Source organism: Salvelinus fontinalis, chromosome 1 (assembly GCF_029448725.1).
Source record: "Salvelinus fontinalis isolate EN_2023a chromosome 1, ASM2944872v1, whole genome shotgun sequence".
Lineage (NCBI taxonomy): Eukaryota > Metazoa > Chordata > Actinopteri > Salmoniformes > Salmonidae > Salvelinus > Salvelinus fontinalis.
Window position 1 is genome coordinate 75,319,314 of NC_074665.1, and position 26,749 is coordinate 75,346,062.

The 26,749-nt window shown below is 44.0% G+C and overlaps 1 protein-coding gene across 3 annotated transcripts in view; it reads right to left on the reverse strand.

The window, feature by feature from the left end:
* The window catches only part of LOC129861989 (inactive rhomboid protein 1-like), a 122,842-nt gene that overhangs the window by 18,344 nt on the left and 77,749 nt on the right, over positions 1-26,749 (reverse strand). Inside the window, exons 3-4 of one of the 3 annotated variants that reach the window (XM_055933248.1) lie at positions 24,849-24,988; positions 24,425-24,571 (exon numbers count right to left, since the gene is read on the reverse strand). In XM_055933248.1, coding sequence (XP_055789223.1) covers positions 24,425-24,571; positions 24,849-24,988 — 287 coding nt within the window. Of the gene's footprint in view, positions 1-23,183; positions 23,675-24,424; positions 24,572-24,848; positions 24,989-26,749 lie in introns of those variants that run through there. The other 2 variants (XM_055933257.1, XM_055933264.1) reach the window with 2 other exon arrangements.

Sequence of the window (26,749 nt, forward strand, 5' to 3'; positions counted from 1 at the left end):
TCAACATCTATAGCCAGTAGAGACCATCCAAATCAACAGCTATAACCAGTAGAGGCCATCCAAATCAACAGCTATAGCCAGTAGAGGCCATCCAAATCAACAGCTATAGCCAGTAGAGACCATCCAAATCAACAGCTATAGCCAATCGAGACCATTCAAATCAACAGCTATAGCCAGTAGAGACCTTCCATATCAACAGCTATAGCCAGTAGAGACCATCCAAATCAACAGTTATAGCCAGGAGAGACCATCCATATCAACAGCTATAGCCCATAGAGACCATCCAAATCAACAGCTATAGCCAGTAGAGGCCATCCAACCCAACAGCTATAGCCAGTAGAGTCAATCCAATTCAACTGTTATAGCCAGTACAGACCATCCAAATCAACAGCTATAGCCAGTAGAGACCATCCAAATCAACAGCTATAGCCAGTAGAGACCATCCATATCAACAGCTATAGCCAGAAGAGACCATCCAAATCAACAGCTATAGCCAGTAGAGACCATCCAAATCAACAGCTATAACCAGTAGAGGCAATCCAAATCAACAGCTATAGCCAGTAGAGACCATCCAAATCAACAGCTATAGCCAGTAGAGACCATCCAAATCAACAGCTATAACCAGTAGAGACCATCCAAATCAACAGTTATAGCCAGTAGAGGCCATCCAACTCAACAGATATAGCCAGTAGAGACCATCCATGTCAACAGCTATAGCCAGTAGAGACCATCCAAATCAACAGCTATAGCCAGTAGAGACCATCCATATCAACAGCTATAGCCAGTAGAGACCATCCAAATCAACAGCTATAGCCAGTAGAGACCATCCAAATAAACAGCTATAGCCAGTAGAGACCATCCATATCAACAACTATAGCCAGTAGAGACCATCCAAATCAACAGCTATAGCCAGTAGAGACCATCCAAATCAACAGCTATAGCCAGTAGAGACCATCCAAATCAACAGCTATAGCCAGTAGAGGCCATCCATATCAACAGCTATAGCCAGTAGAGACCATCCAAATCAACAGCTATAGCCAGTAGAGACCATCCAAATCAACAGCTATAACCAGTAGAGGCCATCCAAATCAACAGCTATAGCCAGTAGAGACCATCCAAATCAACAGCTATAGCCAGTAGAGACCATCCATATCAACAGCTATAGCCAGTAGAGACCATCAAAATCAACAGCTATAGCCAGTAGAGACCATCCAAATCAACAGCTATAGCCAGTAGAGAACATCCATATCAACAGCTATAGCCAGTAGAGACCATCCAAATCAACAGCTATAGCCAGTAGAGACCATCCATATCAACAGCTATAGCCAGTAGAGACCATCCAAATCAACAGCTATAGCCAGTAGAGACCATCCAAATCAACAGCTATAACCAGTAGAGGCCATCCAAATCAACAGCTATAGCCAGTAGAGACCACCCAAATCAACATCTATAGCCAGTAGAGACCATCCAAATCAACAGCTATAACCAGTAGAGGCCATCCAAATCAACAGCTATAGCCAGTAGAGGCCATCCAAATCAACAGCTATAGCCAGTAGAGACCACCCAAATCAACAGCTATAGCCAGTAGAGACCATCCAAATCAACAGCTATAACCAGTAGAGGCCATCCAAATCAACAGCTATAGCCAGTAGAGACCATCCAAATCAACAGCTATAGCCATTAGAGACCATCCATATCAACAGCTATAGCCAGTAGAGACCATCCATATCAACAGCTATAGCCAGTAGAGACCATCGAAATCAACAGCTATAGCCAGTAGAGACCATCCAAATCAACAGCTATAGCCAGTAGAGACCATCCAAATCAACAGCTATAGCGAGTAGAGACCATCCAAATCAACAGCTATAGCCAGTAGAGACCATCCATATCAACAGCTATAGCCAGTAGAGACCATCCAAATCAACAGCTATAGCCAGTAGAGACCATCCAAATCAACAGCTATAGCCAGTAGAGACCATCCAAATCAACAGCTATAGCCAGTAGAGACCATTCAAATCAACAGCTATAGCCAGTAGAGACCTTCCATATCAACAGCTATAGCCAGTAGAGGCCATCCATATCAACAGCTATAGCCAAGTAGAGACCATCCATATCAACAGCTATAACCAGTAGAGGCCATCCAACTCAACAGATATAGCCAGTAGAGACCATCCATATCAACAGCTATAGCCAGTAGAGACCATCCAAATCAACAACTATAGCCAGGAGAGACCATCCATATCAACAGCTATAGCCCGTAGAGACCATCCAAATCAACAGCTATAGCCAGTAGAGACCATCCAAATCAACAGCTATAGCGAATAGAGGCCATCCAAATCAACAGCTATAGCCAGTAGAGACCATCCACATCAACAGCTATAGCCAGTAGAAAGCATCCAAATCAACAGCTATAGCCAGTAGAGACCATCCAACTCAACAGCTATAGCCAGTAGAGACCATCCAAATCAACAGCTATAGCCAGTAGAGACCATCCATATCAACAGCTATAGCCAGTAGAGACCATCCAAATCAACAGCTATAGCCAGTAGAGACCATCCATATCAACAGCTATAGCCAGTAGAGACCATCCAAATCAACAGCTATAGCCAGTAGAAACCATCCATATCAACAGCTATAGCCAGTAGAGACCATCCAAATCAACAGCTATAGCCAGTAGAGGCCATCCAAATCAACAGCTATAGCCAGTAGAGACCATCCATATCAACAGCTATAGCCAGTAGAGGCCATCCAACTCAACAGCTATAGCCAGTAGAGCCCATCCAATTCAACAGCTATAGCCAGTACAGACCATCCAAATCAAAAGCTATAGCCAGTAGAGACCATCCATATCAACAGCTATAGCCAGTAGAGACCATCAAAAATCAACAGCTATAGCCAGTAGAGACCATCCAAATCAACAGCTATAGCCAGTGGAGACCATCCAAATCAACAGCTATAGCCAGTAGAGACCATCCATATCAACAGCTATAACCAGTAGAGACCATCCAAATCAACAGCTATAGCCAGTAGAGACCACCCATATCAACAGCTATAGCCAGTAGAGGCCATCCAAATCAACAGCTATAGCCATTAGAGAACATCCAACTCAACAGCTATAGCCAGTAGAGACCATCCAAATCAACAGCTATAGCCAGTAGAGACCATCCAAATCAACAGCTATAGCCAGTAGAGACCATCCAACTCAACAGCTATAGACAGTAGAGACCATCCAAATCAACAGCTATAGCCAGTAGAGACCATCCAAATCAACAGCTACAGCCAGTAGAGACCATCCATATCAACAGCTAGAGCCAGTAGAGACCATCCATATCAACAGCTATAGCCAGTAGAGACCATCCATATCAACAGCTATAGCCAGTAGAGACCATCCAAATCAACAGCTATAGTCAGTGGAGACCATCCAAATCAACAGCTATAGCCAGTAGAGACCATCCAAATCAACAGCTATAGCCAGTAGAGACCATCCATATCAACAGCTAGAGCCAGTAGAGACCATCCATATAAACAGCTATAGCCAGTAGAGACCATCCATATCAACAGCTATAGCCAGTAGAGACCATCCAAATCAACAGCTATAGCCAGTAGAGACCATCCAAATCAACAGCTATAGCCAGTAGAGACCATCCATATCAACAGCTATAGCCAGTAGAGACCATCCAAATCAACAGCTATAGCCAGTAGAGACCATCCAAATCAACAGCTATAACCAGTAGAGGCCATCCAAATCAACAGCTATAGCCAGTAGAGACCATCCAAATCAACAGCTATAGCCAGTAGAGACCATCCAAATCAACAGCTATGACCAGTAGAGACCATCCAAATCAACAGCTATAGCCAGTAGAGGCCATCCAACTCAACAGATATAGCCAGTAGAGACCATCCATATCAACAGCTATAGCAAGTAGAGACCATCCAAATCAACAGCTAGAGCCAGTAGAGACCATCCATATCAACAGCTATAGCCAGTAGAGACCATCCAAATCAACAGCTATAGCCAGTAGAGACCATCCAAATCAACAGCTATAGCCAGTAGAGACCATCCAAATCAACAGCTATAGCCAGTAGAGACCATCCAAATCAACAGCTATAGCCAGTAGAGACCATCCATATCAACAGCTATAGCCAGTAGAGACCATCCAAATCAACAGCTATAGCCAGTAGAGACCATCCAAATCAACAGCTATAACCAGTAGAGGCCATCCAAATCAACAGCTATAGCCAGTAGAGACCATCCATATCAACAGCTATAACCAGTAGAGGCCATCCAAATCAACAGCTATAGCCAGTAGAGGCCATCCAACTCAACAGATATAGCCAGTAGAGACCATCCATATCAACAGCTATAGCCAGTAGAGACCATCCAAATCAACAGCTATAGCCAGTAGAGACCACCCATATCAACAGCTATAGCCAGTAGAAAGCATCCAAATCAACAGCTATAGCCAGTAGAGACCATCCATATCAACAGCTATAGCCAGTAGAGGCCATCCAAATCAACAGCTATAGCCAGTAGAGACCATCCATATCAACAGCTATAGCCAGTAGAGACCATCCAAATCAACAGCTATAGCCAGTAGAGACCATCCATATCAACAGCTATAGCCAGTAGAGACCATCCAAATCAACAGCTATAGCCAGTAGAGACCATCCAAATCAACAGCTATAGCCAGTAGAGACCATCCAACTCAAAAGCTAAAGCCAGTAGAGACCATCCAAATCAACAGCTATAGCCAGTAGAGACCATCCAACTCAACAGCTATAGCCAGTAGACCATGCAAATCAACAGCTATAGCCAGTAGAGACCATCCATATCAACAGCTATAGCCAGTAGAGACCATCCAAATCAACAGCTATAGCCAGTAGAGACCATCCAAATCAACAGCTATAGCCAGTAGAGACCATCCAAATCAACAGCTATAGCCAGTAGAGACCATCCATATCAACAGATATAGCCAGTAGAGACCATCCATATCAAGAGCTATAGTAGGTAGAGACCATCCATATCAATAGCTATAGCCAGTAGAGACAATTCAAATCAACAGCTATAGCCAGTAGAGACCATCCATATCAACAGCTATAGCCAGTAGAGACCATTCAAATCAAAAGCTATAGCCAGTAGAGACCATCCAAATCAACAGCTATAGCCAGTAGAGACCATCCAAATCAACAGCTATAGCCAGTAGAGACCATCCAAATCAACAGCTATAGCCAGTAGAGACCATCCAAATCAACAGCTATAGCCAGTAGAGACAATCCAAATCAACAGCTATAGCCAGTAGAGACCATCCAAATCAACAGCAATAGCCAATCGAGACCATTCAAATCAACAGCTATAGCCAGTAGAGACCTTCCATATCAACAGCTATAGCCAGTAGAGGCCATCCATATCAACAGCTATAGCCAGTAGAGACCATCCATATCAACAGCTATAACCAGTAGAGGCCATCCAACTCAACAGGTATAGCCATTAGAGACCATCCATATCAACAGCTATAGCCAGTAGAGACCATCCAAATCAACAGCTATAGCCAGGAGAGACCATCCATATCAACAGCTATAGCCCATAGAGACCATCCAAATCAACAGCTATAGCCAGTAGAGGCCATCCAACCCAACAGCTATAGCCAGTAGAGTCAATCCAATTCAACTGTTATAGCCAGTACAGACCATCCAAATCAACAGCTATAGCCAGTAGAGACCATCCAAATCAACAGCTATAGCCAGTAGAGACCATCCATATCAACAGCTATAGCCAGTAGAGACCATCCAAATCAACAGCTATAGCCAGTAGAGACCATCCAAATCAACAGCTATAACCAGTAGAGGCAATCCAAATCAACAGCTATAGCCAGTAGAGACCATCCAAATCAACAGCTATAGCCAGTAGAGACCATCCAAATCAACAGCTATAACCAGTAGAGACCATCCAAATCAACAGTTATAGCCAGTAGAGGCCATCCAACTCAACAGATATAGCCAGTAGAGACCATCCATGTCAACAGCTATAGCCAGTAGAGACCATCCAAATCAACAGCTATAGCCAGTAGAGACCATCCATATCAACAGCTATAGCCAGTAGAGACCATCCAAATCAACAGCTATAGCCAGTAGAGACCATCCAAATAAACAGCTATAGCCAGTAGAGACCATCCATATCAACAACTATAGCCAGTAGAGACCATCCAAATCAACAGCTATAGCCAGTAGAGACCATCCAAATCAACAAATATAGCCAGTAGAGACCATCCAAATCAACAGCTATAGCCAGTAGAGGCCATCCATATCAACAGCTATAGCCAGTAGAGACCATCCAAATCAACAGCTATAGCCAGTAGAGACCATCCAAATCAACAGCTATAACCAGTAGAGGCCATCCAAATCAACAGCTATAGCCAGTAGAGACCATCCAAATCAACAGCTATAGCCAGTAGAGACCATCCATATCAACAGCTATAGCCAGTAGAGACCATCAAAATCAACAGCTATAGCCAGTAGAGACCATCCAAATCAACAGCTATAGCCAGTAGAGAACATCCATATCAACAGCTATAGCCAGTAGAGACCATCCAAATCAACAGCTATAGCCAGTAGAGACCATCCATATCAACAGCTATAGCCAGTAGAGACCATCCAAATCAACAGCTATAGCCAGTAGAGACCATCCAAATCAACAGCTATAACCAGTAGAGGCCATCCAAATCAACAGCTATAGCCAGTAGAGACCACCCAAATCAACATCTATAGCCAGTAGAGACCATCCAAATCAACAGCTATAACCAGTAGAGGCCATCCAAATCAACAGCTATAGCCAGTAGAGGCCATCCAAATCAACAGCTATAGCCAGTAGAGACCATCCAAATCAACAGCTATAGCCAATCGAGACCATTCAAATCAACAGCTATAGCCAGTAGAGACCTTCCATATCAACAGCTATAGCCAGTAGAGACCATCCAAATCAACAGTTATAGCCAGGAGAGACCATCCATATCAACAGCTATAGCCCATAGAGACCATCCAAATCAACAGCTATAGCCAGTAGAGGCCATCCAACCCAACAGCTATAGCCAGTAGAGTCAATCCAATTCAACTGTTATAGCCAGTACAGACCATCCAAATCAACAGCTATAGCCAGTAGAGACCATCCAAATCAACAGCTATAGCCAGTAGAGACCATCCATATCAACAGCTATAGCCAGAAGAGACCATCCAAATCAACAGCTATAGCCAGTAGAGACCATCCAAATCAACAGCTATAACCAGTAGAGGCAATCCAAATCAACAGCTATAGCCAGTAGAGACCATCCAAATCAACAGCTATAGCCAGTAGAGACCATCCAAATCAACAGCTATAACCAGTAGAGACCATCCAAATCAACAGTTATAGCCAGTAGAGGCCATCCAACTCAACAGATATAGCCAGTAGAGACCATCCATGTCAACAGCTATAGCCAGTAGAGACCATCCAAATCAACAGCTATAGCCAGTAGAGACCATCCATATCAACAGCTATAGCCAGTAGAGGCCATCCAAATCAACAGCTATAGCCAGTAGAGACCATCCAAATCAACAGCTATAGCCAGTAGAGACCATCCAAATCAACAGCTATAGCCAGTAGAGACCATCCATATCAACAGCTATAGCCAGTAGAGACCATCCAAATCAACAGCTATAGCCAGTAGAGACCATCCAAATCAACAGCTATAACCAGTAGAGGCCATCCAAATCAACAGCTATAGCCAGTAGAGACCACCCAAATCAACATCTATAGCCAGTAGAGACCATCCAAATCAACAGCTATAACCAGTAGAGGCCATCCAAATCAACAGCTATAGCCAGTAGAGGCCATCCAAATCAACAGCTATAGCCAGTAGAGACCACCCAAATCAACAGCTATAGCCAGTAGAGACCATCCAAATCAACAGCTATAACCAGTAGAGGCCATCCAAATCAACAGCTATAGCCAGTAGAGACCATCCAAATCAACAGCTATAGCCATTAGAGACCATCCATATCAACAGCTATAGCCAGTAGAGACCATCCATATCAACAGCTATAGCCAGTAGAGACCATCGAAATCAACAGCTATAGCCAGTAGAGACCATCCAAATCAACAGCTATAGCCAGTAGAGACCATCCAAATCAACAGCTATAGCGAGTAGAGACCATCCAAATCAACAGCTATAGCCAGTAGAGACCATCCATATCAACAGCTATAGCCAGTAGAGACCATCCAAATCAACAGCTATAGCCAGTAGAGACCATCCAAATCAACAGCTATAGCCAGTAGAGACCATCCAAATCAACAGCTATAGCCAGTAGAGACCATTCAAATCAACAGCTATAGCCAGTAGAGACCTTCCATATCAACAGCTATAGCCAGTAGAGGCCATCCATATCAACAGCTATAGCCAAGTAGAGACCATCCATATCAACAGCTATAACCAGTAGAGGCCATCCAACTCAACAGATATAGCCAGTAGAGACCATCCATATCAACAGCTATAGCCAGTAGAGACCATCCAAATCAACAACTATAGCCAGGAGAGACCATCCATATCAACAGCTATAGCCCGTAGAGACCATCCAAATCAACAGCTATAGCCAGTAGAGACCATCCAAATCAACAGCTATAGCGAATAGAGGCCATCCAAATCAACAGCTATAGCCAGTAGAGACCATCCATATCAACAGCTATAGCCAGTAGAGACCATCCAAATCAACAGCTATAGCCAGTAGAGACCATCCACATCAACAGCTATAGCCAGTAGAAAGCATCCAAATCAACAGCTATAGCCAGTAGAGACCATCCAACTCAACAGCTATAGCCAGTAGAGACCATCCAAATCAACAGCTATAGCCAGTAGAGACCATCCATATCAACAGCTATAGCCAGTAGAGACCATCCAAATCAACAGCTATAGCCAGTAGAGACCATCCATATCAACAGCTATAGCCAGTAGAGACCATCCAAATCAACAGCTATAGCCAGTAGAAACCATCCATATCAACAGCTATAGCCAGTAGAGACCATCCAAATCAACAGCTATAGCCAGTAGAGGCCATCCAAATCAACAGCTATAGCCAGTAGAGACCATCCATATCAACAGCTATAGCCAGTAGAGGCCATCCAACTCAACAGCTATAGCCAGTAGAGCCCATCCAATTCAACAGCTATAGCCAGTACAGACCATCCAAATCAAAAGCTATAGCCAGTAGAGACCATCCATATCAACAGCTATAGCCAGTAGAGACCATCAAAAATCAACAGCTATAGCCAGTAGAGACCATCCAAATCAACAGCTATAGCCAGTGGAGACCATCCAAATCAACAGCTATAGCCAGTAGAGACCATCCATATCAACAGCTAGAACCAGTAGAGACCATCCAAATCAACAGCTATAGCCAGTAGAGACCACCCATATCAACAGCTATAGCCAGTAGAGGCCATCCAAATCAACAGCTATAGCCATTAGAGAACATCCAACTCAACAGCTATAGCCAGTAGAGACCATCCAAATCAACAGCTATAGCCAGTAGAGACCATCCAAATCAACAGCTATAGCCAGTAGAGACCATCCAACTCAACAGCTATAGACAGTAGAGACCATCCAAATCAACAGCTATAGCCAGTAGAGACCATCCAAATCAACAGCTACAGCCAGTAGAGACCATCCAAATCAACAGCTATAGCCAGTAGAGACCATCCATATCAACAGCTATAGCCAGTAGAGACCATCCATATCAACAGCTATAGCCAGTAGAGACCATCCAAATCAACAGCTATAGCCAGTAGAGACCATCCATATCAACAGCTATAGCCAGTAGAGACCATCCAAATCAACAGCTATAGCCAGTAGAGACCATCCATATCAACAGCTATAGCCAGTAGAGACCATCCAAATCAACAGCTATAGCCAGTAGAGACCATCCAAATCAACAGCTATAGCCAGTAGAGACCATCCATATCAACAGCTATAGCCAGTAGAGACCATCCATAACAACAGCTATAGCCAGTAGAGACCATCCATATCAACAGCTATAGCCAGTAGAAACCATCCATATCAACAGCTATAGCCAGTAGAGACCATCCAAATCAACAGCTATAGCCAGTAGAGGCCATCCAACTCAACAGCTATAGCCAGTAGAGACCATCCATATCAACAGCTATAGCCAGTAGAAACCATCCATATCAACAGCTATTGCCATTAGCGACAGAAACTACTGCTATTATTCCCACTACCAGAGGCAAATGCGTAGCTTTGGCAGAGACATTTAGTGATGGTTGAACATCCTCATTTACATCACACTGATCAGCGCTATCAGTGCTATTTCCTTTGTTCTATTACATGTTGGTCACTTTACAAAAAACAAGCATCCCTCAGCTAAGACAAATAAAAAGATAAATGGCTCTTCTGTAAAATACTTTCAGTGATCACTCTCCTCCTATCTCCCCTCCCTCAACCTCTCTCTCTCCCACCCACCCTTCCTCTCTCTCTCACTTCTTTCCTCTTCCCGACTCCTTCCATCCCTTCTGTTTCCCACCTATTCCTCTACCCAGTCCCACACTGTCTTACATGTCCAGCACTCTCCCCCATTCCATTCCAACAGACTAAAGTACCTCCACCTGTATCTCCATCTTCCCACCTGTATCTCCATCTTCCCACCTGTATCTCCATCTTCCCACCTGTATCTCCATGGATTTTCTCTCTCCAGCTGTCTGATCCTCAGTGGGAATGGACAACAGATCTACTGTCTATGAATCTCTGTTCCCACCTCCCTAAAATACTTTTACAAGCCTCTCCCTCTTTCTTAATCTCTCCCTCTTTTCCTTCCTTGACCTCTCTCTCTCTCTCTCTCTCTCTCTCTCTCTCTCAATTCAATTCAAGGGGCGTTGTTGGCATGGGAAACGTATGTTAACATTGACAAAGCAAGTGAAGTAGATAATATACAAAAGTGAAATAAACAATAAAAATGAACAGTAAACATTACACTGTTTACTGTTAAAAGACATTACAAATGTCATATTATGTATACGTATTTACAGTGTTGTAACGATCTGCAAATGGTTATAGTACAAAATGGAAAATAAATAAACATAAATATGGGTTGTATTTACAATGGTGTTTGTTCTTCACTGGTTGCCTTTTTTTGTGGCAACAGGTCACACATCTTGCTGCTGTGATGGCATACTGTGGTATTTCACCCAGTAGATGGGAGTTTATCAAAATTGGGTTTGTTTTTGAATTATTTGTGGATCTGTGTAATCTGAGGGAAATATGTGTCTCTAATATAGTCATAGCATTTGGTAGGAGGTTAGGAAGTGCAGCTCAGTTTCTACCTCATTTTGTGGGCAGTGTGCACATAGCCTGTCTTCTCTTGAGAGACAGATCTGCCTAAGGTGTCCTTTCTCAATAGCAAGGCTATGCTCACTGAGTCTGTACATAGTCAAAGCTTTCCTTAAGTTTGGGTCAGTCACAGTGGTCAGGTATTCTGCCACTGTGTACTCTCTGTTTAGGGCCAAATAGCATTCTAGTTTGCTCAGGTTTTTTGTTAATTCTTTCCAATATGTCAAGTAATTATCTTTTTGTTTTCTCATGATTTGGTCGGGTCTAATTGTGTTGCTGTCCTGGGGCTCTGTGGGGTCTGTTTGTGTTTGTGAACAGAGCCCCAGGACCAGCTTGCTTAGGGGACTCTTCTACAGGTTCATCTCTCTGTAGGTGATGGCTTTGTTATGGAATGGTTGTATGAATGGTTGTAGAATTTAATGGCTCTTTTCTGGATTTTGATCATTCGCGGGTATCGGCCTACTTTTACTCCGCATGCATTATTTGGTGTTTTTGCAGAATTCTGCATGCAGAGTCTCAATTTGATGTTTATCCCATTTTGTGAATTCTTGGTTGGTGAGCAGATCCCAGACCTCACAACCATAAAGAGCAATGGGTTCTATAACTGATTCAAGTGTTTTTAGCCTGATCCTAATTGGTATGTCGAATTTTATTTTCCTTTTGATGGCATAGAACGCCCTTCTTGCCTTGTCTCTCAGATCGTTCACAGCTTTGTGGAAGTTACCTGTGGCGCTGATGCTTAGGCCAAGGTATGTATAGTTTTTTGTGTGCTCTAGGGCAATGGTGTCTAGATGGAATTTGCTGTTAATGGTAATGCAGAGGATTTTCCCAAAGTTGCTGTTGACACATATCCCATGGTAGTTATTGGGGTCACATTTGTCTCCACTTTTGTGGATTGGGGTGATCAGTCGTTGGTTCCAGATATTGGGGAAGATGCCAGAGCTAAGGATGATGTTAAAGCGTTTTATTATAGCCAATTCGCATTTGTTGTCTGTATATGTTATCATTTAATTTAGGATACCATCAACACCACAGGCCTTTTTGGGTTGGAGGGTTTATATTTTGTCCTGTAGTTCATTCAATGTAATTGGAGAATCCAGTGTGTTCTCATAGTCTTTAATAGTTTAATTTGATCATGTATATGTTTTTTCTGTTTGTTTGTTGTTATAGAGCCAAAAGGTTTGGAGAAGTGGTTTACCCATACATCTCCATTTTCGATAGATAATTATTTGTGTTGTTGTTTGTTTCGTGTTTTCCAATTTTCCCAGAAGTGGTTAGTCTATGGATTCTTCAATTACATTGAGCTGATTTCTGACGTGCTGTTCCTTCTTTTTCCGAAGTGAATTTCTGTTTTGTTTTAGTGATTCACCATAGTGAAGCCGTAGACTCAGGTTTTCTGTGTCTCTATGTTTTTGGTTGGACAGGTTTCTCAATTTCGTTCTTAGGTTTTTGCATTCTTCATCAAACCATTTTTCATTGTTCGGTTTTCTGTTTGAAATGTTTAGATTAAATAGGGACGCTGAGAGGTCAAACATACGGTTAACATTTTCTACTGCCAAATTTACACCTTCACTATTACAGTGGAACGTTTTGTCCAGGAAGTTGGTTGTCTAGAAGGGATTGAATTTGTCGTTACCTAATTGTTTTTTGGTAGGTTTCCACACTACATTCCTTCCATCTATAGCATTTATTGATATTACTCAGTTCCTTTAGCTTTGATGCCTCATGATTGAGGATTGCTCAGTTGAAGTAGACTGTGATTTTGCTGTGGTCTGATAGGAGTGTCAGTGGGCTGACTGTAAACGCTCTGAGAGACTCTGGGTTGAGGTCAGGGATAAAATAGTCTACAGTACTACTGCTAAGAGTTGAGCTATAGGTGTACCTACCATAGGAGTCCCCTCGAAGCCTACCATTGACTATGTACATACCCAGCGTGCGACAGAGCTGCAGGAGTTGTGACCTGTTTTTGTTGGTTATGTTGTCATAGTTCTGCCTAGGAGTGCATATGGGGGAGGGAATGCTGTCTTCTCCAGGCAGGTGTTTGTCCCCCTGTGTGCTGAGTGTGTCGGGTTCTTGTCCGGTTCTGGCATTTAGGTCGTCACAGACTAGTACATGTCCCTGGGCCTGGAAATGATTGATTTCCTCCTCCAGGATGGAGAAGCTGTCTTCATTAAAGTATGGGGATTCTAGTAGGGGGATGTACTGTCGGTAGCACACAGAACGTTTTTCTCTGTTCAGATAATTTCCTTTAGAATTTCTAGCCAAATGTAAAATGTTCCTGTTTTGATTAATTTAATGGAGTGAGTTAGGTCTGCTCTATACCAAATTAGCATACCCCCTGAATCTCTTCCCTGTTTTACACCTGGTAGTTTGATGGATGGGACTACCAGCTCTCTGTAACCTAGAGGGCAACCAGTGGGTGCGTCTCCTCTATACCAGGTTTCTTGTAGGATGACAATGTCTGTATTTCCAATTTCTTTGATGAAGTCCAGGTTCCTGCTCTTCAGGCCAAAGGCAGATGACCTCAGGCCTTGGATATTCCAGGATGAGATATTGAAGGCTTTGTGTTCCATAAAGTGTCCAATATTGTTGGTCGTGTGGTTTGGCCTCAGGCCAGTAAGTGTGAGCAGAGCCTGCTGAGCATCTGGTACATGCCATTGGCTTGGGCTAGTGTAAGAGTGGGGGTTGGGCCTGTCTGCCTCCTCACGGCCTGGGCGTATGTGTGACTTCCATGTTGAGGCCCTCTTTGCGGGGGTGAGGTGCATGGGGTGGGCAGGAGGGGCATACAGTAGGTCTGATCTGACGGGGCCTAAATGGGGTGTGAGCATGGTTGACTTGGGGGGTGTTGATTGGTTGGGGTGGGGATGTGGTTGGTGGTGTTGTGGTGTTGTGGTCTGGATGTAGGTCTTCTCGTCGTGGGGGGGGGGGGGGTCCCGCAGGTCTGGGAGAGTGTCTCGCTAATCTGGGCGGGGTGTCTATTGATCTGTTGCTCCTGTGTGAAGTGTTGGGTCTGCGTTTGACAGCGATGTCCTTTAGAGTCCGGGCGAAGGTGGGCACTGCTTCGCTGCTGCCTTGTATAGGTGGACCTGGTCATAAAGGCTGTTCAAGTCCAGGGTGGAGTGGTGGGCCAGGTAAACATTTGGTTTTGAGCCACAGTCACAGAAAAAACTTGCATTTACACGCTGTACGGTAGCAGGGTGGATATAACCACTTGTGCATTGGGGAAAGTAGAAGAAGCTTTTTCAATCACTCCCTTGAGTGCTGTGGCCAACCTTTCCTGCTGTGCTCTGAGGTCATGTGTATATTATTATGTGGCTAGGTGAACCTAGTTGGTCCTCAGACAGAAGGTCTAGGGCGAGCTGGGTGTTTGGACACCAGAGGTTAGACACACTGTTTGGGAAAAAGTTTTTTTTTCTTGTATATATTTCCCATTTGAGTCCATAAGGAGTACAATCTGTGTCTTGTGTATGTCCTCAGTGGGTGTGGGGAAGTTGTCAAGAGGGCTATCAGGGTGGCTGATGGGGGGATGCTCAAGGGTTCTTCATTTGTCTGTCCCGCTGTGATGTCGACATGGTCAGGGTCTGGGGTGGACTGTTCTGCTGTGGTGTCGAGACTTTTGTCGGGAGCTGAGGTGGGCTGTTCTGCTGGCTTCTCTGTGGGGGTAGCCACCTCTCTAGTGGGTTGTTCTCGGTCACACGCCATCCCCCTCACCCTCTCCTTCAGCAGTCTGATCCTCTCCTCTAGTTCGCTGTTCTTCTCCTGCTCCTGATTTTTATCCTGTTGAAGTTGTCTCACCACAGTCCAGAGTGCAGATATGTCTCTCTCCACCTCCAGCACTCCGGGTCTGGTTAAGGGGGTGTTGTTGTGCTGGACTGTTGTCTGGGTCTGTGCTGACTGGAGTATAATCACCTGCTGTTCCAGCTCCACCTGCCTTACATCAAGCTGGGTAAATGTATCCTTCATTTCAATGAGGGTGTAGTACTCTGTGTTGGGAAGTTGACTTTCCGCTTGGGTTGCTCGTCTGTGGGGTTATATAACGTCTGGTCTGACCCGCTCGGGGTGGGGATATCTTTCTCAAGGGAGAGCTTCTCCTGCTGAGCTAATTCTTTGATTAGGTGAAAGTCCAGCGGAAACTGTTTGGAGTTGCCCTGTACCAATACTGTTCCAGACTTCTAGAGATTTATATTAGCTGACTCAGAGTCCTCGTTGTCTAGTATCTTGAGTTTTCACCCCTCGTTACCCCCCCCCCTCTCTTAACAGAGGGTTAGTGTGCTTATATAGCACTGTGCCATGCCAGGGGATGGTTTGTGTGGAAGATGAGGTTGCTGATGTTCCCATTTTTATAATAGTCAGCAAGAAGTGTCTCTTGATTTTCCGTAAGGAGCTTCATTTTGTGCTCTTTTTGTGTCTTATCATTCTTTACATACACAGGGCACTGTATTTTAATTACCTCTGAACAGCGGGAGGCAGCTTCTAAGTCCTCTCCATTTGGTTGGAGTAGACTGTGTGACTCTCCTGCCATTGTTGGGCTAAAGGGCTTTGACATCTCTCACTTGACATGACAGTGCTAATTGTTGTATCAAGCTTGGCAGCCTTAATTTAGCATTCAGTCCTTATAAAGTAATGTAATGTATTTCTCTCCCTCTCTCTCCCTCCCTCTCCCCCCCCCATCCCTCTCCCCCTCCCTCTCCCTCTCTCCCTTTGTTTGGGGAGTGTGTGTAAATGTAAACAGGCCAATACTCCCACTAACATACCAGGACTTCTCAGGAAGAGAGATTAGAAGGACATAAAGAAACGAGGGAGGTTGTACATGTCAGGCAGAGGAGGGAGCCACAACAAACAGGACAAATCTAGCTAGTAGACATATGCAAACATATGTTCCCCATGCCAATAAAGCCCTTAAATTGAATTGAGAGAAAGAGAAGGCACACAAGGTTGCAAAGTCCTGAACATTGTGCCTGAAAAGGTTAAGTAAGGTATTCTATGTGTTGTGTCTGGGCTGTGTTCTCAAGCTAATGCCTAGGCTTTAGCTCAGCAGGCTTACACAGTACTGTGGCACACTGATAACCCAGGGGTTCAAACTCAGTCAGTCACATACAGTATCATCATGTCTATGAATATAGCAACCTAGACAATGGCTGTGTGTCAATAGAAAGTTAGCTGACATTACTATCAGCCTCTTACAGGCCTTGGCTTGTCATTACAGTGTCCCCTTGGCTTGTCATTAAAGTGTCCCCTTGGCTTGTCCTTACAGTGTCCCCTTGGCTTGTCATTACAGTGACTTTAACCACATTTTGTCACATGACAGCCTTTTTTAAAATTGATCAAATACATTTTTCCCCTCATCAATCTACACACAATACCCCATAATGACAAAGTGAGAACAGGTTTTTAGAAAATGTTGCACATTTAGTAATAATTAAAAAAAGAAATGCCTTATTTACATAAGTATTCAGACCCTTTGCTATGAGAATCGAAATTGAGCTCAAGTCCATTGATCAACCTTTGATCAGGTCCATTGATCATCCTTGAGATGTTTCTACAACTTGATTGGAGTCCAACTATCGTAAATTCAAATTGATTGGACATGATTTGGAAAGGCAAACACCTGTCTATATAAGGTCCCACAGTTGACAGTGCATGTCAGAGCAAAAACCAAGCCATGAGGTCGAAGGAATTGTCTGTAGAGGCCCGAGACAGCATTGTGTTGAGGCACAGATCTGGGGAAAGGTACCAAAACATTTCTGCAGCATTGAATATCCCCAAGAACACAGTGGCCTCCATCATTCTTAAATAGAAGAAGATTGGAACCACTAAGACTCTTCCTACAGCTGACCGCCCAGCCAAACTGTGCAATTGGGGGAGAAGGGCCTTGGTCAGGGAGGTGACCAAGAACCCGATGGTCACTCTAACAGAGCTCTAGAGTTCCCCTGTGGAGATGGTAGAGTGGCCAGACGGAAGCCACTCCTCAGTAAAAGGCACATGACAGCCCGCTTGGAGTTTGCCAAAAGGCACCTAAAGACTCTCAGACCATGAGTGTTACGTTCTCCAGTTTCTGTGTTGTTGTGGGTTTGTATGTGTGTGTATTTCAGAAAAAGCCAGTGTTCCTTTGTCAGAAGAGAGCTTCTTTTATGTCCTGTGTTGATTGTTGTGGCGGTCAGTAAAAGTTTTGTGGATATTATTTTGTAGCCGCTCCTTCCGAGGTATGTGTATGACAATACGACTTAGTGTTTTTGGTTAATTAACATTTTTGAGTATTGGTAAATTCTTCTGTTTCATTTGTTCCCAGAGGGGAAGGGAACGCACCTTGAGAGTGTTTATGCAAGAGGCCCGCGGGCATACATAAACCGTAGTATTTAATCTGTCTATGCACACTAGGTAAGACCTGTGCGGACCACCCCCTGTATTTTGGTTAGCGCGCCAGGTGGTGCTAAAGGTTTGGTAAGTAGTGGTAAGGCAGGAGAGGGGACTCTTTAATTTTTACTTCTTTGCATTGGTTCCATCCAGCCCCTTTTCCCCACTTTACCGTGTTAAGGAGGAATAAATTCCCCGTAAACTGTATTTTTCTCTGCCTCTGTTGTCCTTCCCTGCACCTATGATCACATACTTTTTCTCACTCTACGGGGACTTGAGATGTAGCGGTGTGCTGCATTCTCTCCTCCAAGAGGCGTACGTATCATAACGGGGGCTCATCCGGGATCATTAAATCCACAGAACCCCGCTGCTCTGAGCGCTCTGTGATTGGTGATTGAGGCGCTGTGAGGTTGTGAGTTTGGGTGACTTACTTAGTTACCGTGTGTTCAATAGGCTGCTGTATACAAAATGGCTGCCTCAGCCGTCTCCAATTTTATTGACGCACCCTCTGTTGATCGGTTGGTGGGGTTGTGTAAAGTAGACCTTTGCGCCATAGCTGACCATTATGGACTCTTCGACCCTGAGAAAGCCCTAAAGGCTGAGCTTTTGGTGTTAGTCAAGGAGGGTTAAATGGGAGAAAAAAAATTATTGTTGAAAGATGAGCAGAGGGAGGCTTCAGGAGAGGAGACGTGTAGACCTTCCGATGCCAAGTCGGAGGACGGCGGGGAGGCAGCCTTCTGCTTCAGGTGGTTCAGGCGGAACCGCTAGGTTAAAGGTGAGGCCCGTTTGGAAATGGAGCTAAAAGATAAAGAGCGCGTTAGACAGATGGAGTTTGATTCAGAAATGAGGAAAATGGAAATAGAAGCCTACAAGGAGGTGAGGATCCGACAACTGGAGCTTGACGCTGGCTCCAGTGCGACTTCACAACCTGCCCATCATCAAGCCCACTTTGAAGTGAGTAAAAAATATTGCGTTAGTCCCTCCATTTCGGGAGTCGGAAGTTGATTCGTATTTCTCTGCGTTTGAGCTGTGCTGCCATGGCCACTCAAGGTTTAGCCGCTCCTGTTGCAATGTAAATTGTCTGGGAAAGCCCAGGAAGTAGTAGCTGCTCTCTCCCTGGAAGACAGTTTACAATACAATAGAGTTAAAACTACTGTGTTGCGGGCTTATGAGTTGGTGCCTGAAGCTTATAGGCAGCGCTTCAGGAACCACAAGAAACCCTCTCACCGTACTTTTGTTGAGTTTGCTAGGGACAAATAGTCTCTGTTTAATCGCTGGTGTTCAGCCAGCAAAGCTAACACCTTTGCTGATATTCGGGAGTTGATGCTGTTGGAGGATTTTAAAAGCAACCTGCCTGATAGAATTGTAGTTCATTTAAATGAACTGAAAGTGGCGACATTGGCCCAGGCAGCAGTGTTGGCAGATGAGTATGCTCTGATACACAAGACTGTGTTTGGTGCGCCTCGTTTTGAAGGCCGAAAGATTACGTCATCAGTGCTGCATTCGGGTCATTTTTTCCCTCCGACGACCCTAAGCCTTCGCACAAAATCCGTGAATGTTTTTACTGTCACCAAAAGGGTCCCGTGATTGTGGACTGCCCGGTTTTGAAAAATAAACCGAAACAGTCCCTATAACCATTAAAAAGCGTGAGTTTAGTCCAGTTTGTGGCTCATCCGTTGGATCAACTTATTGATTTAGCATTTGGGAAACCGGATCCTATCTATGCTCTGTTTATCTCTACCGGTTGTGTTTCCTTAACTGTAGAACAAGCTGATCAAAAGCCCATACAAATCTTATGAGACACTGGGGCGGCGCAGTCGGTAATCGTTACTGATGCTTTACCCTGGTTTCCTGAAACGTATTGTGGCTCGCATGTCATATTACAGGGTATAGAGACAAAAACCGTACCTGTACCATTACACTGGGTCCACTTAGTGTCAGACTTGGTGTCAGAACGTTTCCGTGTTGGTGTAGTGTCTACAAGCCCAGTAAAAGGAGTCACATTGCTACTAAGGAACGATATCGCTGGTGGTAATGTGACTCCTGTGTTAGAAGTAGTAGACAACCCAGAAATCAAAACTGCAGATGATAAATTGGTTCAATCATTTCCCCATGTTTTTCCTGCTTGTGTGTTAACGAGGGCACAATCTCGCATGCTGGGAGATGTGGTGGATTTGTCTAGTTCCATTTTTGAGAATATTGAGGTAGAAGACAATGCACCGAGTAGTCCTTCTGCAAGGCCGACGGTTTCTACCTTCCCTGCACCTACGATCACATACTTTTTTTCACTCCACAGGGAGTTGAGATGTAGCGGGGTGTTGTGTTCCCTCCACCAAGAGGCGTACATAACAATGAGAAACAAGATTCTCTGGTCTGATGAAACCAAGATTGAACTCTTTGGCCTGAATGCCAAGCGTCACGTCTGGAGGAAACCGGAACCATCCCTACGGTGAAGAATGGTGGTGGCGGCATCATGCTGTAGGGATGTTTTTCAGCGGCAGAGACTGGGAGACTAGTCAGGATCGAGGGAAAGATGAACAGAGCAAAGTACAGAGAGATCCTTGATGAAAACCTGCTCCTGAGCGCTCAGGACCTCAGACTGGGAAGAAGGTTCACCTTCCAACAGGACAATGACACTAAGCACACAGCCAATAGAACAAAGAAGTGGCTTCGGGACAAGTCTCTGAATGTCCTTGAGTGTTCCAGCCAGAGCCCGGACTTGAAACACATCGAATATCTCTGGAGAGACCTGAAAATGGCTGTGCAGCGACCCTCACCATCCAACCTGACAGAGCTTGATAGGCTCTGCAGAGAAGAACGGGAGAAACTCCCTAAATACAGGTGTGCCAAGCTTGTAGCATCATACCAAAGAAGACTTGAGGCTGTAATCACTGCCAAAGGTGCTTCAATAAAGTACTGAGTAAAGGGTCTGAATACTTATGATTACATTTTTATTTTTAATGTCAACATTTCTAAAAAACAGTTTTTGCTTTGTCATTATGGGTTATTGTGTTCCGATTAATGAGGGGGAAAACAACTATTTAATCCATTTTAGAAAAAGGCTGTAACATAACAAAATGTGGAAAAAGTCAAAGGGTCTGAATACTTTCCGAATGCACAGTATATAGACATGGAATCACTGGCCACTTTAATAATGAAATACAAGTCACTTTAATAATGTTTACATACTGCTTTACTTATTTCTAATGTATATACTGTATTCTATTCTACTGTATTTTAGTCTAATATTTCTATAATTCTTAATTCCATTCTTTTACATTTAGATTTGTGTGTATCGTTGTGAATTGTTAGATAATACTGCTGTCGTGTCTTTGGCTATGCCGGATCAAATGATATGACATGTTATTCTATAAAATCGTTTCTCTGTAATTTATATTACCTGATTGAGCTAATCATGTAAATGTAATTAACTAGAGAGTCGGGGCACCACGAAATAATATTTATAGAGCTGTTATCTTCCGAATAAACTCTTAAAGACCTAGTAATATTTTACATAAATAGCAGTCAATATTAATCGTCACCTTAATTCAGTCTCATCTGAAAGTTGTAAATTCTTGGTTATCTTCACGAACCCTGGCTAACAAGTTGAATCAGCAATACAAAATTGGGTTTAATTATTTATTTACTAAATACCTAACTAATCACACAAAATTACATATACACAGAATGAATCATACCTTGATTACAAATTAGGTCATAAAGGAAAATGTCCCTAGCGGATGGAACAGCTATGACAGCTGGTTACACAAAAGAAAAGGGGGCTGGGTTTTAGTGAAAGAGCGGGAAGGCTTGAGGAACAAAGGGAGAAAAGCCATGCTATCGTAAATACAGTATCTTATGCATTCTAAATTACCGCCCATTTGGAAAAGGAAAATGCAATAAATATTTACTCTGAGCTGCGCTTCGGTAGGTTGGTGGTAGATGGAAGGCCGTGTTGCCCAACCTATTCCTTTGTCCTTTGAATAATGTCTCTGCTGGTAAATTAGATACATTGTAGTAACGTCGTTGTGTGGTAGACGGAATACTCTGTCTGTTCTTTCCTAGCCCACGTTTGCAGCTGCTGTTGCTAACTCAACGGCTAGGAGGTATCACTTCTGTAGTGAATAAGAGTTCAAAGTTCATACCATTCGCAACCAAACGCTGAGGTTGGCTTAGTTCTATAGTTGACATGTTAGTCCTTTTAACGCAGAGGCTGCAGACCTCACGTACTTGGAACAGGTTATATTGTCGTCAAGGCTTTATATAGGAAGGGAGAGGAGGGTGTGTTTGAAAAGTTTTATAACCCGTGTTTCTTCACAGGGGCGGGCCACTGATTGAGCAGAGCCCTAACCTTATGAAAACCCAAATCTCTCATTTGGAAGCTAAAATTTCTTCACCAATAATTTTATATTCAAACATTTAAATTGAACAACAATTCCATGTGACTCCGATAACTACAATGTGCAGACTTTCCACTGTAGAGTATATGCTATTCTATCATTGATCAGAATGTCTCAGATGACAACCAAACTGACATCATATTCATTAAGTACCACCACATATGATCAATTGGTCGGATTACCAGAATATAGTTAATTTCCCCCCACCTTCTGATGTTCCCAGAATCTCTATGTTAACCAAAGGATTTTCAAATGTCACATCAGTAGGGTAGAGAGAGGAAAAAGGGGGGGAGAGTTATTTATGACTGTCATAAACCTACCCCCAGGCCAATGTCATGACACTGCACTGTTGGAGCTAGGAACACAAGCATTTCGCTACACCCGCAATAACATCTGCTAAATATGTGTACGTGACCAATAACATTTGATTTGACTTACAGTGTCCCCTTGGCTTGTCATTACAGTGCAATTGTATCAGGCTGCCATATGACTCTCCTACTGGAATCCAATTGGACCACACACACGCATACACAAAATGGTGTGAAAGCCTGGCCAGCCCTTTAAAGTGATAGCTGGTGTTTGACCACCGTCACTCCGTTAGCTGAACACACAAACCAGCTCTACATAGCTCAGATGGATTCACAGTGGCCTTGATGTGGTCAAACTCTCATGGGAGGCCAGGTAAATGAGCAATTTTGTAATTGAGTGTGTGTAATTGTGTGAGTGTGTATGAGGGGTAATGGGTGGGACAAAGGTGTGTATGCATCCTCTATGCGTCATGGAACATCGCCAAGATGATGAAAACATCTGTGATGTGTTGTTTGCTGTAGGGCAGAGGTGTCAAACTCATTCCATGGAGGTCCTGTTGTCTGCTGTTTTTTGGTTTTTCCTTTCAATTAAAACAACCAGGTGAGGGGAGGGGAGTTCCTTACTAACTAGTGACCTTAATTCATCAATCACGTACAAGGGAGGAGCGAAACCCTGCAGACACTCGACCCTCCGTCTAATGAGTTTGACACGTGTGATGTAGAAAATTCATCCTCAGTCACAGGTCATGTGATACCTTCAGGGGATTCATCCTCAGTCACAGGTCATGTGACACCTTCAGGGGATTCATCCTCAGTCACAGGTCACGTGACACCTTCAGGAGATTCATCCTCAGTCACAGGTCATGTGACACCTTCAGGGGATTCATCCTCAGTCACATGTCACGTGACACCTTCAGGGGATTCATCCTCAGTCACAGGTCATGTGACACCTTCGGGGATTTCTCAGTCACAGGTCATGTGACACCTTCGGGGATTTCTCAGTCACAGGTCATGTGACACCATCGGGGATTTCTCAGTCACAGGTCATGTGACACCTTCAGGGGATTCTAAAACGGTTGTATTAACACATGATCTTAACCTTTCTTTCCTTCATCCTACTCTCTTTCTCCCACTCCCTCTGTGTCTCTCTCTTTCTCCCACTCCCTCTGTGTCTCTCTCTTTCTCCCACTCCCTCTGTGTCTCTCTCTTTCTCCCACTCCCTCTGTGTCTCTCTCTTTCTCCCACTCCCTCTGTGTCTCTCTCTTTCTCCCACTCCCTCTGTGTCTCTCTCTTTCTCCCACTCCCTCTGTGTCTCTCTTTCTCCCACTCCCTCTGTGTCTCTCTCTTTCTCCCACTCCCTTCGTGTCTCTCTCTTTCTCCCACTCCCTCTGTGTCTCTCTCTTTCTCCCACTCCCTCTGTGTCTCTCTCTTTCTCCCACTCCCTCTGTGTCTCTCTCTTTCTCCCACTCCCTTCGTGTCTCTCTCTTTCTCCCACTCCCTCTGTGTCTCTCTCTTTCTCCCACTCCCTCTGTGTCTCTCTCTTTCTCCCACTCCCTGTGTCTCTCTCTTTCTCCCACTCCCTCTGTGTCTCTCTCTTTCTCCCACTCCCTCTGTGTCTCTCTTTCTCCCACTCCCTCTGTGTCTCTCTCTTTCTCCCACTCCCTTCGTGTCTCTCTCTTTCTCCCACTCCCTCTGTGTCTCTCTCTTTCTCCCACTCCCTCTGTGTCTCTCTCTTTCTCCCACTCCCTCTGTGTCTCTCTCTTTCTCCCACTCCCTCTGTGTCTCTCTCTTTCTCCCACTCCCTTCGTGTCTCTCTCTTTCTCCCACTCCCTCTGTGTCTCTCTCTTTCTCCCACTCCCTCTGTGTCTCTCTCTTTCTCCCACTCCCTCTGTGTCTCTCTCTTTCTCCCACTCCCTCTGTGTCTCTCTCTTTCTCCCACTCCCTCTGTGTCTCTCTCTTTCTCCCACTCCCTCCTCTGTCTCTCTCTCTCTCTTACTTGATGATTTGTTTGGGGATGGACGAGCGGCGCCGGGTGACCAGTTTGGGGACACAGGAGCTCCTGCCGAGTACAGAAACCAGTCGGGGGCCCCTCTGGCCCTTATGAGGGACCGTGTTGACCCGCTTGAAATGCACCCTCTTCCCACTACACACACCAGACGGGGGGAAGACGGGGAGGTAGGTAGGCAGAGAAGGAGAGAAATGGAAAACATACAGAGAAAGGAGAGAGAGTGGGAAGTAAAAGAGAGGAAAAATTTCAATAAAAATAGTATAAAGTTCAGATCAGCTGGAAGAAGAGTCAGTCAGTAAAAGTTAGGGTTTAGAAAAGATATTCAGGGCATGCAGAAATCATAGTAGTGAGCAGTTAAGCAAGGATAGTGGATGGTGTGGTGTGTGATGCAAGCACGTGTGTGTGGTCTCACCTCTTGATGGTCTCTGTGATAGAGGGCTGGCGCTGCAGAGGGGGTCGGAGATAATTGCTGGGGTCAAAGGTTGCGATGCCTGGTTGTGTGATCTCACAGGGCATGCTCACACTGTGCAGGAACCTCTGCCTCTTCACTGGCTGCAACACACATCAGACAACAAAAAGTTATTTCTCCTCAATAGCTCAGTGGATTTACTGTAGCTGGTTGTCACTGTAATGCATCTATTGAAACTGTTTGTAGGCCAGATTACAGTACCTGTATGTAGGCCAGATTACACTACCTCTACCTGTATGTAGGCCAGATTACAGTACCTGTATGTAGGCCAGATTACAGTACCTGTATGTAGGCCAGATTACACTACCTCTACCTGTATGTAGGCCAGATTACAGTACCTGTATGTAGGCCAGATTACAGTACCTGTATGTAGGCCAGATTACAGTACCTGTATGTAGGCCAGATTACACTACCTCTACCTGTATGTAGGCCAGATTACAGTACCTGTATGTAGGCCAGATTACAGTACCTGTATGTAGGCCAGATTACAGTACATGTATGTAGGCCAGATTACACTACCTCTACCTGTATGTAGGCCAGATTACAGTACCTGTATGTAGGCCAGATTACACTACCTCTACCTGTATGTAGGCCAGATTACAGTACCTGTATGTAAGCCAGATTACAGTACCTGTATGTAGGCCAGATTACACTACCTCTACCTGTATGTAGGCCAGATTACAGTACCTGTATGTAGGCCTGATTACAGTACCTGTATACAGGCCAGATTATAGTAACTGTATCTATGAATGTGTGTGCTGTACCTGTATAAGTGTGTTTTCGGTCTATCGATTTGCATTGTATCTGGAACATAAGGTGTGAGTGAGTGAGTGTCCAGAAAACCTTCTATAACAAAGCCATCACCTACAGTGAAATTAACCAGGAGAAGAGCCCCCTAAACAAGCTGGTCCTACGGTTCTGTTCACAAACACAAACAGACCCCACAGAGCCCCAGGACAGCAACACAATTAGACCCAACCAAATCATGAGAAAACAAAAAGATAATTACCTGACACATTGAAAATAATTTGCAAAAACACTGAGCAAACTAGAATACTATTTGGCACTAAACAGAGAGTACACAGTGGTAGAATACCTGACCACCGTGACTGACCCAAATTTAAGGAAATCTTTGACTATGTACAGACTCAGTGAGCATAGCCTTGCTATTGAGAAAGGCTGACGTAGGCAGACCTGGCTCTCAAGAGAACAGGCTATGTGCACACTGCCCACAAAATGAGGTGGAAACTGAGCTGCACTTCCTAACCTCCTGCCCAATGTATGACCATATTAGAGACACATATTTCCCTCAGATTACACAGACCCACAAAGAATTCAAAAACAAATCCAATTTTAATACACTCCTGTATCTATTGGGTGAAATAACACAGTGTGCAATCACAGCAGCAAGATTTGTGACCTGTTACCACAAGATAAGGGAAACCAGTTTGCACACACTGTATACAGATTTTTCTATTGTGTTATTGACTGTACGTTTGTTTATCCCATGTATAACTCTGTGTTGTTGTTTTTGTCGCATTGCTTTGCTTTATCTTGGCCAGGTCGCAGTTGTAAATGAGAACTTGTTCTCAACTGGCCTAATTGGTTAAATAAAGGTGAAATAAAAATAAATAAATAAAAAACTATTTGCACATCATTACAACACTGTATTTAGACATAACATGATATTTGAAATGTCTTTATTCTATTGTAACTTATGTGAGTGTAATGTTTACTGTTCATTTTTTTTTGTTAATTTCACTTTTGTTTATTATCTACTTTACTTGCTTTGGCAATTTAAACATGTTTCCCATGCCAATAAAGCGCCTTAAATTGAATTGAGA